Source organism: Cyprinus carpio, chromosome A20, assembly GCF_018340385.1.
Source record: "Cyprinus carpio isolate SPL01 chromosome A20, ASM1834038v1, whole genome shotgun sequence".
Classification (NCBI taxonomy): Eukaryota; Metazoa; Chordata; class Actinopteri; order Cypriniformes; family Cyprinidae; genus Cyprinus; species Cyprinus carpio.
In genome coordinates this window covers 2,182,605-2,196,136 of record NC_056591.1, presented here as the reverse complement: position 1 = coordinate 2,196,136, position 13,532 = coordinate 2,182,605, and the positions used below count along the sequence as shown (strand labels likewise).

Here is a 13,532-nt window from a genome sequence, read left to right as displayed (position 1 = left end):
GAAAGAGCTTAATGTATTAAATAAACAACCAGCTTTCTCTCACACTTCACTTGTCATGAACACTAAAAGTAGATCTATGGTCAAAGCAACAACAGCACAATATAGACAATATTGTTATGTTTACCGAGGTATTTCTCTGTGGTAAAAAGCTTATTGTAAAACTTCTCAGCTCACTTTTTTATACGTAAACATTATTTATGACTTGGTCTCAGCACATTAAAACCACGTCAAGTGCTTTTCTTATAATGCCTGTAGATGTAGTTTAAGGTTTGACAGAAATTCTGTGTTCCAAGATTGTTGATCTGAGCTGTTTACTAATAATGGATTTCTGAAAAAAAAAAAAAAATGAGAGTGAGAAAGTAAGAGAAAAAGTGCTTAATGTAAAAGTATTGTGTCTCACCTTGGGTTATGGTGTCATTCCTTAGCAGATAGTGGCAGTGGATTGCGTTTATGACAAGAGTGAGAGAAATGTGGTTGTTTTAGTACATTAAACATCAAACTACAAGTTTTTCAAATGAAGTGTGTAGCATATCTCCCGGAAGGAGCCAACAACACCCTGCTGTTACATGGACACACACATTTCATGAGATGAATATGACATGTTTACTATTTCACTGAAGATGGATTAAAATTATGGTAAAGTTTAAAATGTTTATTTGTTACATTTCTTTGTTAATGCTGTCACAGTGGGATGATGTGCAGTCTGTTTCATGTCAGATCCAGATCAAGTCATCAGGGATCATTTTGTCATGATAACTCTACATTATCCTTTACATAAAAAGGGATAAAAGAACTGAAAAAAAAAAAACCTGCATTGCCTCTGAGTTAAAGGGATACTCCATCCCAAAATGAAAATTTTGTCATTAATCACTTACCCCCATGTCGTTCCAAACCAGTAAAAGCTTTGTTCGTCTTTGGAACACAATTTAAGATATTTTGGACGAAAACCGGGAGGCTTGAGACTGTCTCATAGACTGCCAGGTAAATAACAGTGTCAAGATCCAGAAAAGTATGAAAAGCATCGTCAGAATACTCCATCTGTCATCAGTGATTCAACCGTAACGTTATGAAGCAACGAGAATACTTTTTGTACACAAAGAAAACAAAAATAACTTTATTCAACAATTCCTCTCCTCTGTGTCTCTCCTTTTCACCATAGCACCTTTTTGGAGATGGAGATTAATTGTTGAATATAGTCATTATTTTTGTTTTCTTTGTGTACAAAAAGTATTCTCGTCGCTTCATAATGTTACGGTTGAATCACTGATGACAGATGGAGTATTCTGACGATGCTTTTCATACTTTCCTGGACCTTGACAGTGTTATTTATTTGGCAGTCTATGGGACAGTCTCAAGGCTCTCTGGTTTCATCCAAACTATCTTAAATTGTGTTCCAAAGATGAACGAAGCTTTTACGGGTTTGGAACGACATGGGGGTAAGTGAATAATGACTAAATTTCATTTTGGGGTGGAGTATCCCTTCAATCATTGCTTTCTGTTCTAGAAAATGACTCTGTAAGTAAGAACTGTGACTATCCACTAGAGGGACCCAGAGACATTACCAATGTGTGCAACATGATTCCATAATGATTTGACAGTGATTTGTGGTTTTAAATAAAAGTATCCCAATACACAGTTTAGGTCAGTACTGACTTTATTTAAAAAAAAAAAAAAAAACCTTGAAATGAACTAAATTGTAATACATAAGTGTGCAAGCAGCTTCTGTATTTTAAGACATCACTTCAAGACAGACTTTCAAGAACTACTTTGGGACAAAAGCCACTGTGATGTTTTATGATTTCTAAGCTTCAATACTTAAGTAGATACATTTCAGGTAAAGGTAGTTCTATACTTTTGCACAGTGCAAATAAAAAGCACCACCACACCATTTCACGGTTTAAAGAATATTACTAAACAATCATGATATGTACATTTCAACTGTTTGTTAATTAACTACAAGATTAAATATACATTTGTATTAACAAATATTTATTTTTAGAATTTAAATTTTTCTCTGGGCTTTGTGCATATTGTGTAAAATGAATTTTACTTTACATCTTAAAATACATCATAAGAATGACAAAATAATCAGATTTAAATCCAACACACTTATTTCAGTCACTGTATTATATGTGACGATAAACCACATTTACAGGCCATCTTGTAAAAAAAAATAGTTGAAAATAGTCCTGTCTTTTTTCATGACACTCACAACAATAACACTAAAGCATCATGTAACGGACCAGATATATCTTAGTAAACGAGATTAAGTTCATTTGTTAAACAAACAAATGTCCTCACTTTTCTTACTTTGATTATTCATGTATTTGAGGAGCGACAGAACTTGCTCCTCTTATAATACTTTCATTTTCATAACATCTCTTTCATTGGCAAGACAAGACATCTCAAAAACAGAGAGACTCTTATCTTTTGTCATTTATCACATTGATGTTGGATACACTAAATCACTGCCGAGCTTTACACATATTTACATAGATACCAATGTGTATATATATATATATATTCATACTTACATGGTTTTATTAAAAAGATCATTAGCCCCTTATTCCCATGTGAGAAGATATCATCGTTCAAAAAAACAAAAATTCAAAGTATAAAAATATAGTAAACTTTCATAACGCACGCCCAACATCCACACGTTACAATTAAGTATAAGGGCAAACAACAACAACAACAACAACATCAATTAAAAAAACCCAACAAATGAATTTACTGGGTGAGAGTTACCTCTTCTGAGAGAAAACAAAAAGATGAAATTTGGCACTTAAGCAATGAAATGTCATAGTGAACACTTCATCAAACCAGTGGTAACTCAAGCAGCTTTGTGTTGTGAACTTTATGCATGTACCTTTCCATGACCAGCAAGTAAACAGACATTCTTTTAAGACGAGGTGCATCTGAGCAACACCCGTTCTGCCCCGCGGTACAATCAGACAGCTTCTGCCGATGTCTCCGCTGAGACAGACATTGTCAATTTGGCTATTTTCACAGTGGTCTTGACGCAGCTCTCGGCTGCACGGTGGGCGGCGATGTGCTGATTCCTCTGACAATCTGACTCCAGGCTGTTGTCCAGCTGCAGGGACGTGCTGGAGGTGCTCCTGCAGCCCTGGCAGGTGGCGAGGAAGGCCCTCCGCAGGTCTTTACTCCTGAGAGCGTAGATTATTGGGTTAATGGTGGAGTTGAGCAGACAGAGCATAGTGCAGAACGCAAACACTGTCTTAATGTTGTCGTCCATCCGCCAGAACAGATCGTACACCATGATGGCCAGCAGAGGCCCCCAGCAGATCACCAACACCGCCAGGATCAGAACCAGCGTTTTGGCCAAGCGGATGTCCATGCGAACCTGATCCGGTCTGGCGGTCTGGACCTTGGTGCCGTCGGAGGAGTGGACCACCAGGCTCTTCTGAGACGTGCGCCGCAGCATCCTCACCGCGTGGTGGTGGGCCTTCCAGAGGATGTACATGTAAGCGTAAATAATGAAGATGACCAGAACGCTGGTCACACCGATCCAGAACATCAGGTAGTTCTCGTCGATGAGCGGAAAGATGTCGGAGCAGACCGAGTTGAGCTGCTTGCAGTTCCAGCCCAGCAGCGGCAGCACGGCGATGATAATAGAGATCGCCCACATCATGCAGAAGGCGATCACGGCTTTGGTGCGCGTCACAATGCGCCTGTACGCCAGCGGACGGTGGATGGAAATGTATCGATCGATGGCGGTGAGGAACAGGCTTCCCACAGACGCGGTGAACGAGGCCGTCACGCCCCCTAACTTGAACAGAAACACATTGGGACTGTCTTTGCGGTGAAAGATGTGAAAGTCCAAGAAGCTGTAGACAAAGATGACGCTGCCAAGCAGGTCTGCGATGGCCAGGCTACCAATGAAATGGTAAGATGGCCTGCAGCGCAGGGTACGTGACTGCAGTATCACGCACAGGACCACCAGGTTCTCCAATACTGTAAAAGTCCCCAGCGTGAGAGACAGCAAGGCTATGGCGAGCTGCTGGCTAGGAGTCAGTATCATGAAGCATTCCATGTCCATAAAGTTCTCCCCGCACTGCAGACTGCTCCCTTCATCTCCGAGGCTGAAGTTCCCAAACACATCAGAGCTGTTCGTGGGGTAAAAGGGAAAACCCTTCACGATGAGTTCCTCATCCGGTCCCACTTTATCTGTGAAGGAGCTTCTGCGGTACGCTGCAAATGGCTTCGGCAGTGGGTATCCGCTTTTGGCACTTTTGATGTGGTCATCGTAGCCGACGTCGTTAGAACCAATGTACTGCAGTCCAGAAGTGATGGTCCTGAACGTGGTTTCTGCCACCCCATCCAGAACGGATTTAACATCGGACTTGGAGGCAGGGAACAGCATGGTCACAGATGTGCTAAAGGAAACCTGTTGGATGAAATTGAGAGAATGCATGTTCAAATAAGACTGACTGAGGCACATGGATCCTCATCATTTCAAGATTACAGAGAATACAGTGCTCTCAGAAGCTCGATCGATGCTCCACTGAGCACAGAAATAAATGCCCTCTCAGACGAGCCATCATACGGCTCTTGTATTTTACGCTTGTTGTTTTTCTTGCATGGATGGGCACCTAGGGATTATTACTCTAAGAGACAGGCTTTGAATAATTGATGCCAGCAGACTCAACCTAAAACACCATACTACACTTATAAAGCAGCGGGCAACTTAGACACAACCTTATAATAACCTTATTTTTTAAAACTCATATAGACTCAACTGAAATAAATATCAATTAAAAGTATAAAATATATATGATTTATAGTTAGAAATTCAAATATATTATAAACTCAGAATATAATAATGACTGATAACATCATCGGATAGTCTAGTAGGCTATGTGTCTGTATAGAGTGCAAATATTTAACTGTGATGCACAATCAGCCGTGTGCTCGCATCAGTGTGTTTTTAATCATTATTCGGCAAAATACGTTCAATTTAGGTTCAATTCCGTTTTTATATTTAATACCGCAAAATGTGTGTCAGAGAACTTCACAGCTATTCATTTGGTATTTAATATTTAATACCACTGCACTGCGAGACGCACTGTAGATTAAAACTGCTAACTTTTCTGTTTGTGCTGAAATAGGCGATGAGTTCACCTAAAGCGTTATAAATAATACCTCTGCAATTGAATTTAATAAAAGACGAAATGCATCAGGTTGCAAGAGTTTTACCTTCACATAGTTCGCGCAGGTGTTCCTCTCTGAGAGAACAGATGAGATGCTCTCCAGCTCCACCGCAGCCCGAGCAGTGAGTGAGTGAGTGAGAGAGAGAGAGTCCGCAGGTTTGTAGGGAATGAGACGCTCTTCTCCTCACTGCGCATCATATATGACGCATCCCGCGTCACATGACCACCCACGTACACGAGCATCTTTAATGTCAAAAATGAAAATAACTCAAAAGTGCAATGTTTTGGGAGGTGGTTAGGCTTGGTTGGCATATCTCCTGTTTGTCTAGAATTTTATTTCACGAATTATTGTTTTATTAATTGGACAGGCAAAAGTTAGGACATGTTTAGACAGAATTGGAAAATGCAAAATTGCTATATTAAATAATTTTGAATAAAAAGTGGGGAGTCGTACATTCCATGACATTACAAACATTAGCTGTCTTTTAATCTATTCCAATGAATACACCCCATAATTTAGAGATACATGGATAGAATACCAAAAGCTTATTGTTTTTAAACCTTGCACTAGGCTGATTTACAGGCCTATCTATATCTATAATGTCACAACATTATTAACTGAAGAAAAAGGTGTTACGAGACTGTGTTAGTCATTCGAGGGAAAGAACTACAATACATTGAGAATGATATGATAAAATGTAAAACGTTTGAAAATTATAAAAATGTTGATTATATACATACAAACAATATATTTGACTTCTATTTCAATATTATGCACAGATATTTAAGAGTCTGCTTCATGGGAATGGGCGGGAAATAAAGTTTTATGTCTTCATCCAGTAGTGCGGTGGTGATGAGCACCCATCCTCAGCCCTAAATTCCTTTCTTCAGCCTCCACACAGATCCAGCGCTGGAAACAAGACATGAACAATAACACCAATCTCACTTGTCAAGACTAAGGCACAAAGTGTAATTGTTGTTTGTCACAACATTTGAAGCAAATAAATGAGTCAAAGTTCCAACCCACCAGAGGAAACTTCTTTTCCCAGCCTCCACTAGTGTTCACAGAGATGGTCAGTCAAAACAAACAAAAAAAAACCCCTAACCTCAGTATTTTCTTAATTGTGTCAGCATTGGAGGAAGGTGTTTTGCTTGTGAACAGAAGGAAGCGGATCACCTGAAACACTGCAGGAGACATGAGAGTCTCATCCAGGGAGAACCACAACTGCTCCCTTCTTTAAATGACACACTGTATCTGGTGACCCCAGGGGGTCTAGCTTTAGCCAGACATGGACAGTCTGATAATGCAAGATCACCTGATTGAGGGTACATCAGTATACCACAGCATGTGTATTTCACCTTGATGACTACTGTAAGTGTTTTTCCAGATATCTGAATGTAAATCTGCAAGGTTTTGGGATCTCGTCAGGGCTGTTGAGTCATCATCTGCCTGAAGAAACAGAGACCCATCCAATCCAGCTTACTACCTTTCTTTTATGCTGTCCTTTGGGTATCGCCAGATTAGCCAATACAATGACGTCCCCACAAACAAATCAGGTTGGGCTACCACTATAGAACTCAAAATCCTCACCCCCAAGGTATCATGTGACAGTGACCCTATGAGCACTAGATGCCTACCGAGACTAGGATGCTACAGATGGGCTTTACTCATGAACCAACCACTTTTGTCTTAACTCAAGGTTATTTTAAAGGGTTCACAGCACCATTTACAAAGCATGCCTTAACCTTTCAGAGTATAATGGGAGTGATTCTAAAAATCAGCTCGAACCTGTTACACCATTTAGTGTGACTCTGAAAGGTGCTGCATCAATTCTGCGTGGCTTGATTCCCCACACTCTTAAAAATAATGGTGTTTCAAAAGGTTAGGGTTAGAACAATTTCAAAACAATGCTTCCACAACATTATTAAAACCTAAATTTGTTACCTAGGGTAGTGCATAATAAAACAAATCTGACATTTGACTTTCTTTCTCTTCATCAGCTGTTAATAATTAATAGACTCCGTCACTTCACTACTGTGATTAAGACACCTGAATCGACTGTAAGTGCACTTGACTTCTTAGTGTACTGTTATAGCACTCCTTTCCATCATTTAATCATTATATTATGTGTTTGGTTAAAATAGACTAGAGGTGGTTAGTCAATAAGACCAGGATTTATTTTTAGTTTTTTTTTTTACTGAAATACCACACACACAAAATGTAGCATGATTTATTGAATGTCACTTACAGTACGACTCTCCAGTGTTGACGTGGGTTGGGACCAAAAGAAAGAGGGATAACAAAACCACAGGTATAAATAAAATTAGAAGCTCACTGGAAAGGTCTCCAACTTTGAACAAAAAGTCCTGCCCCCTCACCAACCCGACAGGCACAGCCAGAGACGTCTATGAGAGGGTAACAGCTTTAATGAATCAAACGCTGACTCACCAGCTCCCTGCTGTCTGGGCCTCTCTGGACGCACATCCTGTTTTATGGAGGATCCTTCTCACAGTGCTTCGTTCATTTGTTTTCGTGAACACAGAGCTTTACTGAACTGAAAGGTACAATCTTTTTGAGAGTGTGGAGGGGGATTACTTGTTGTGAGTAATGCTCCAGCATTTCTCTTTATAGAACTTTATCGATCCTAATCATATATTTTGCCGCACAAGCAGATGAAATACAGTTCTGATTCTGAATACCAACACACTCCTTGTCTTGTAGGGCAGGTTGGAGTAAAGGTGGTCGGAGCATCATGCAACAGATTACTATGATCAGGCTTGCTTTTCTGGAACTGTACTGCATTGCTTCATCACTGCAATACAGACACACCTGAATCGATTGACTCGACTGCTGAAAGTGCATTCGACTAGTGAAGACTGTGGAGTCCTGAAATGCTTTTAAATGTCCCATCTCATCCGGCATTATAAAAGACTTAAAGAGCGTGCACAAATTGCAGGGGTTTCGCTTTTTGAGAAAAACGTTCCCTCACGTAAGAACATTTTTCTCTGATCATTTTTACCTTTGTGTGAGGCTATCTTCCTTGCATTCAAGCAGATACACATATTGTGTCTTTTGTTCATCCGTACCTACCTTACCTTAGACTACTTTTGTCTATGCAAAAGAAAAGAAAACCTGCGGCAGGAATCGTCTAAACAGCCGGTGATTACCAGAGCTGATACAATATGTGCACAGACGAGGAGTGTGATTAGTTGTGTATGGAGACGACTCTGTGAAGTCCTAGCTTGAGCCCATCTGCCTCCCAGAAGACAACGTTCTCACCTACTGTGATGTGATTCTGTCCAACTCTCTGCATATGACTCTTCAGACCATGCATTTCTCTCTCTATACATAAACGGCATGACAATAATCATCACGTACTTGCTGTCATGGCAACCAGGCTGTTATTAATGAGACTTTGTTTCCAAATGGCTGGGAATGAGACGGGAACTGTTCTGTGATGCAGTGAAATTGGCCGTCTCGATCTCCTAATGATACTGGCGATGCTTTACAAATCCCTTAATCACACACAGACATTACAAACCTGTTGAGATATTCACTCTCTCCTTACTGTGAGAACATTTCTGTTTGAAATGTTTTATATATCAGACCCGCCTGCAGAATGTAAATCTGCGCGAGGAGCCCCGCTAAGACATCCAGACAAAAATGTCTATTCTCATACTCCATGAAATAAAGTGAATGGAGGAAAGACGAGTGAGAACTTGAGATTGGCACTTTCACACGGATGTGTTCAGTAGCTGCTGTGTACCCGTCTCGCACGCGCTCCTCTGGGGGCTCTGGACTCTCCTCCACTGAAAGCAGATGATATGGAGAAGCTAATCGAGGACTAAATTATCTCACCATAAGAGTGGATGCAGTGTTCAAGGCTTCCAGTGTCATCCGGTTATACTTTAGCTGTGCAAAAACAGTCATTTATGCTGCTTGATATTGCAAACTGGCATCTGCTGTCATATTATTTTAGTTTATTATCATAATCATGAACATGGTGGTTTGCAATGCAAATAGATTTACATATTCTTCTAGTTATTTGGCGACCAATGAATTGGAAATCTTGTATATTCAAAGAAAATATATTAATGAGACGGATAGAAATATGATCTGTTTGGTATATTATAAACTCTGATATTCACTTCAAATGCTAAATCAAAACTATAAGGCTAGGGTCATTCTTTTATTCATTAAATTAAAGGTGCTGTAAGCACTGTTTGGTGTTTCATTATTTTTCATTTTAAACACAAAAGCTCTGGGTAGCTTTGACACTTCAGCATGGGACGCCTTCATTTTCAGCACGTCTCAGAGAAAAGGTGCTATTTTAAAGTTCATGAGATCATGAGTTCATACTGAAAAAACAGCAAACTTTTACCATTAATACATAATCACACACACAGCTTATATGTACATTCTTGGACATTACTGCATCTTTTATAGAAATAAATGAACGGAATGCACTGCAGCGTCCCACATATATCAATTTATCTTCTACCGAGACAAATTATAATGCTAGTGAACTGCGACCGTATATAAATATTTCAAGGTGCAAAGCTTCACAGCTTCCCTCATTTTTCCATGTGGACTCTTTCTCACCTCTCACAGCAGCAAGAATGTGTTTGTCCTTCAGCACAGTTTTGAAAACACGGTTTATTAAAGTTCACAGTGACCACAGTGCATCTGTTTCTTGAGTCACTGGAATCTCATCTCCATGTAGCCTGGGATCATGCTGTATGTTGAAAAGATCTGCTGCTAGAAGCACTTTCCTCCATTCAGGCAGCAGTAGATGCCCTCCTTCCATCCCACGCCGTCCCCAGCATCCGTGTAACGCTGGACCAGTCAGAGTCAGGGCTCGCGCACAACTCACAAAAACCGTCTCGCTGTCACATCGGTAGTTTTATCCAAAACTGATCCAAGTGACATAAATACTCAAGTGTCCTCAGCTGTTTATTTGAAAGATGTAAAATATGCAGAAACATCAAAGAGAGCTCAAACCAGCCCATTTTACATTTTGATGAGCCTCCAAAAACCTTTTACAATCTAATGAAACATTAGAATTAATTATTGTGTAAAAACCTACCCCTTACAGAAAACTACTGGCAATTTTTGAATTTCATAAAACACCATTTTGTATGTTTTTTAAGCCTTTTGTTTGACGGGGACACAGGGCGTGTCCTCATAAACCATATATACCAGTACACACACACACACACACACACACATAGAACATATGAGTCACAAATGTGTTTGAAGATTTGCAGTTTCATAACTCTTTAAGGACATCTCAAAGATTTGACTTGACACTGACAACATCAAACAAGTGGCTGAAGCATCACTAACATCAGCGTGTGTCCTTTGTGTCTATAAAAGCTGTGAGGACAGAAACGACTGACCTTGAGCTGCAGACATGTTACGTGATGTTTTTTTTTTGTTTTTTTTGGAGAGCTCAAGACAGCTGCTTTCCAGCCGTTCTCATCTCTTCTTTTTTGCTGCATTAAATATGAAAATATGAAAGCAGAATTGGATCACTAATCTCTCTGACTAATTATTTGACTGTGAAAAAAGGATCTGGGGGTGTGCAAATAATAAGTGAATTTTAATTTTGGGGTGAACCATCCCTTTAAAGGGATAGTTCATCCAAAAATGAACATTTGATGTTCATCTGCTTACCCCCAGGGCATCCAAGATGTAGGTGACTTTGTTTCTTCAGTAGAACACAAACAGAGATTTTTAACTCAAACCGTTGCAGTCGGTCAGTCCTATAATGGAAGTGGATGGGAATCACGGCTTTGAGAGTCAAAAAACACACACAAAAAAAACCAAATGAAACCCTGCGGCTCGTGAAGATACATTGATGTGTAAAGACACAAAACAATCATTCTGTGCAAGAAACTGAACAGTATTTATATTGTTTTTTTTACTTCTGAAAGTCCACAATGTCTGAACTGTCCTGAGCACGTTCTCAACAGCCGGTGCAGGAGCCATCTTCTTCTTCTTCTTGCTTTACGGTGGATCGCAGACTTATAAGTGCATTACTGCCACCTATCTCTCAAATGGACCATTGACACTCTATCTACAATCTCAATAAGGAGTGTCAATGGTCTATTTGAAAGATAGGTAGCGGTCTGCGATCCACCGTAAAGCAAGAAGAAGAAGAAGAAGACGCCTCACGCGCTCAGGACAGGTCAGACTTTGAATCAGTAAAAAACAATATAAATACTGTTCAGTTTTTTGCACAGACCGATTATTTTGTGTCTTTACACATCAGTGTTTCATCACGAGCCGCAGGGTTCAATTTGGTTTTGTTTGTGTATGATTTTTTTTTTTTTTTTTTATTGTATGTTTTAGCCATGATTCCCATTTACTTCCATTCATATGACTGACAGACTGCAACGGTTTTAGTTAAAAATCTCCGTTTGTGTTCTACTGAAGAAACAAAGTCACCTACATCTTGGATGCCCTGGGGGTAAGCAGATGAACATCACATTTTCATTTTTGGGTGAACTATCGCTTTAAGTTCCCTGATTCTATTTGGAAGAGAACTTAAAATCCTAACCTGAGATTCACATGTATCCACGTCTTAACTGAGCCTAATATGTGACAATCACTGTCTGTGTATATGGTCTGGGCCCATGCACTTTTAACAAACTATATTATTGAAGAGCAAATGTTTGGCAGTAGGCCAGTATTATTTAATATTTTTCAACACTTGCATTACATTTAAATTATTCCCACTCATGCTTCTGAAAAATAAATAAACAAGATAAAGTCACACTGCAAACTCCTCTTTGAGATGCTTGCCTGCGAGCACAGGTGCTTCTGTGTGAAATCAGTGACGGCAGATATTTGTTCAGTTGTTGTGCTGGTGTGGGAGTTTGCTGTAAGTCTTTGAAAGTTGCATCCTCAGGTTACTGAACATTTATTTGCACTCACACTGAATGAAATAAGCACACACAAAGGCATGATTTTGGTATTTCTTCCTCAATAGAAATATGTCTTAAAATCTTTTCTTCTTTTTCTTTAATCCCTTGTTGAACCACTTTGTTAGTAGTTTTTTGTATTCCAAAATTATTTTGTGAAATATAATTAGAATTCATTGACGACTTTGGAATATTTGTTTTTAATTTGAGGATTCAATGAGAAAAAGGTTTGCATTATCACTAATCTGTCTGAAAGTAGCATTTGGTTGAAGTTTTTAATTTTTCAAAGCCAAGATTTAATCAGTTTAATCAGAAGGGCTTCTCCAAATCATCGGTGCTGATGATGCTTTTTCAAACCTCTTGTTATTTGCTATTATTACAGTCACTTTTATTAACCAGCTTCAAATGACTGGTTATTAATTATTGTAAAGATTTTAGAAAATCTGTATAACCTACAACAGCAACCTAAAACGAATTCTAAATAAATATAAGACTATAAGCAAATATAAACGATAAAGAAATCATTCACAGTGTCATCACGTGTACTTGCTCTAGTAATAGAAATAGAGTATGTGTTTTCCATACAGGATAAAACGTAGTTTTGTGGCAAAAACATGGACATAACTTGGCATTTTCAGCTTGGTCAGTGGGTTGTGGGTTTTGGTTCTTGGACTTTTGAAATCACTGAAATCATTTGGCGAAGTGATATGGACATTTAACGCAGTCAAGACCTGCCTGGAACTACTTTAGCTGTGCATTTCCCTGAAAATAATGGCACACCTTAGAATGTTCAGCAGCCAATCAGATTCAAGCATTCAACAGCCCCGTAGTATAATATTACTTATTGTGTGATTACAATATAACAAGGACACATTTGAATACACTTCCCCTTTGAATAGCATGTATGAATAAGACCAGAGACATTTATTAATAGGGTCCATTTCATGAATGTCTACACTCTGCATTATTCTGTATTATTCAAATGCTACATGAAGCTTGTCTCCTTCTGTCCGTTGTTTTCATCTCTGTATGTCTCTCAATCAACTGTATGAGCGTTCTGCAATATGGGATGCAATCAAGGTCTAATCACTTCAGCATGCAGATGAGCTCGGCACAGCCTCATAATGTCACATTTCAGGGACTTTTGCCTTCGTCTTGTGAGGAAACAATTCCAGATGAGAGGAGGACACGACTCACTCCTCAGGAGACAGTGATAATGTCATCTCTTCTCAGACTTATGGATCTGCTATTTGCACACCAGGTTTCAATATTGCAAACACTAGATGAGAAATGTGAGGGCGATAAAGAACGCCATTAACTTCAGCTGTGATTACGAGTGACAACTGGCAAAATAAAAACAATTATTTAGGCTTATCCTAATTTAGACAAATCCAAAGTTCCTCAGTTAAAATGATCATGTATTGTATGTGAAGG

At 39.2% G+C, this 13,532-nt stretch overlaps 1 protein-coding gene across 1 annotated transcript; it reads right to left on the bottom strand.

Annotated features, from left to right (window-relative positions):
* Window positions 1–1,631: 1,631 nt before the first annotated feature.
* On the bottom strand, window positions 1,632–5,351 carry LOC109100364 (cannabinoid receptor type 1A-like). Its single transcript, XM_042777345.1, has 2 exons — window positions 5,218–5,351; window positions 1,632–4,408 (listed from the first exon to the last, which is right to left on the bottom strand). Exon 2 carries the CDS (start codon window positions 4,382–4,384, stop codon window positions 2,951–2,953), a length of 1,434 nt encoding a protein of 477 aa, XP_042633279.1. The 5' UTR covers window positions 4,385–4,408; window positions 5,218–5,351; the 3' UTR covers window positions 1,632–2,950.
* Window positions 5,352–13,532: the final 8,181 nt, after the last annotated feature.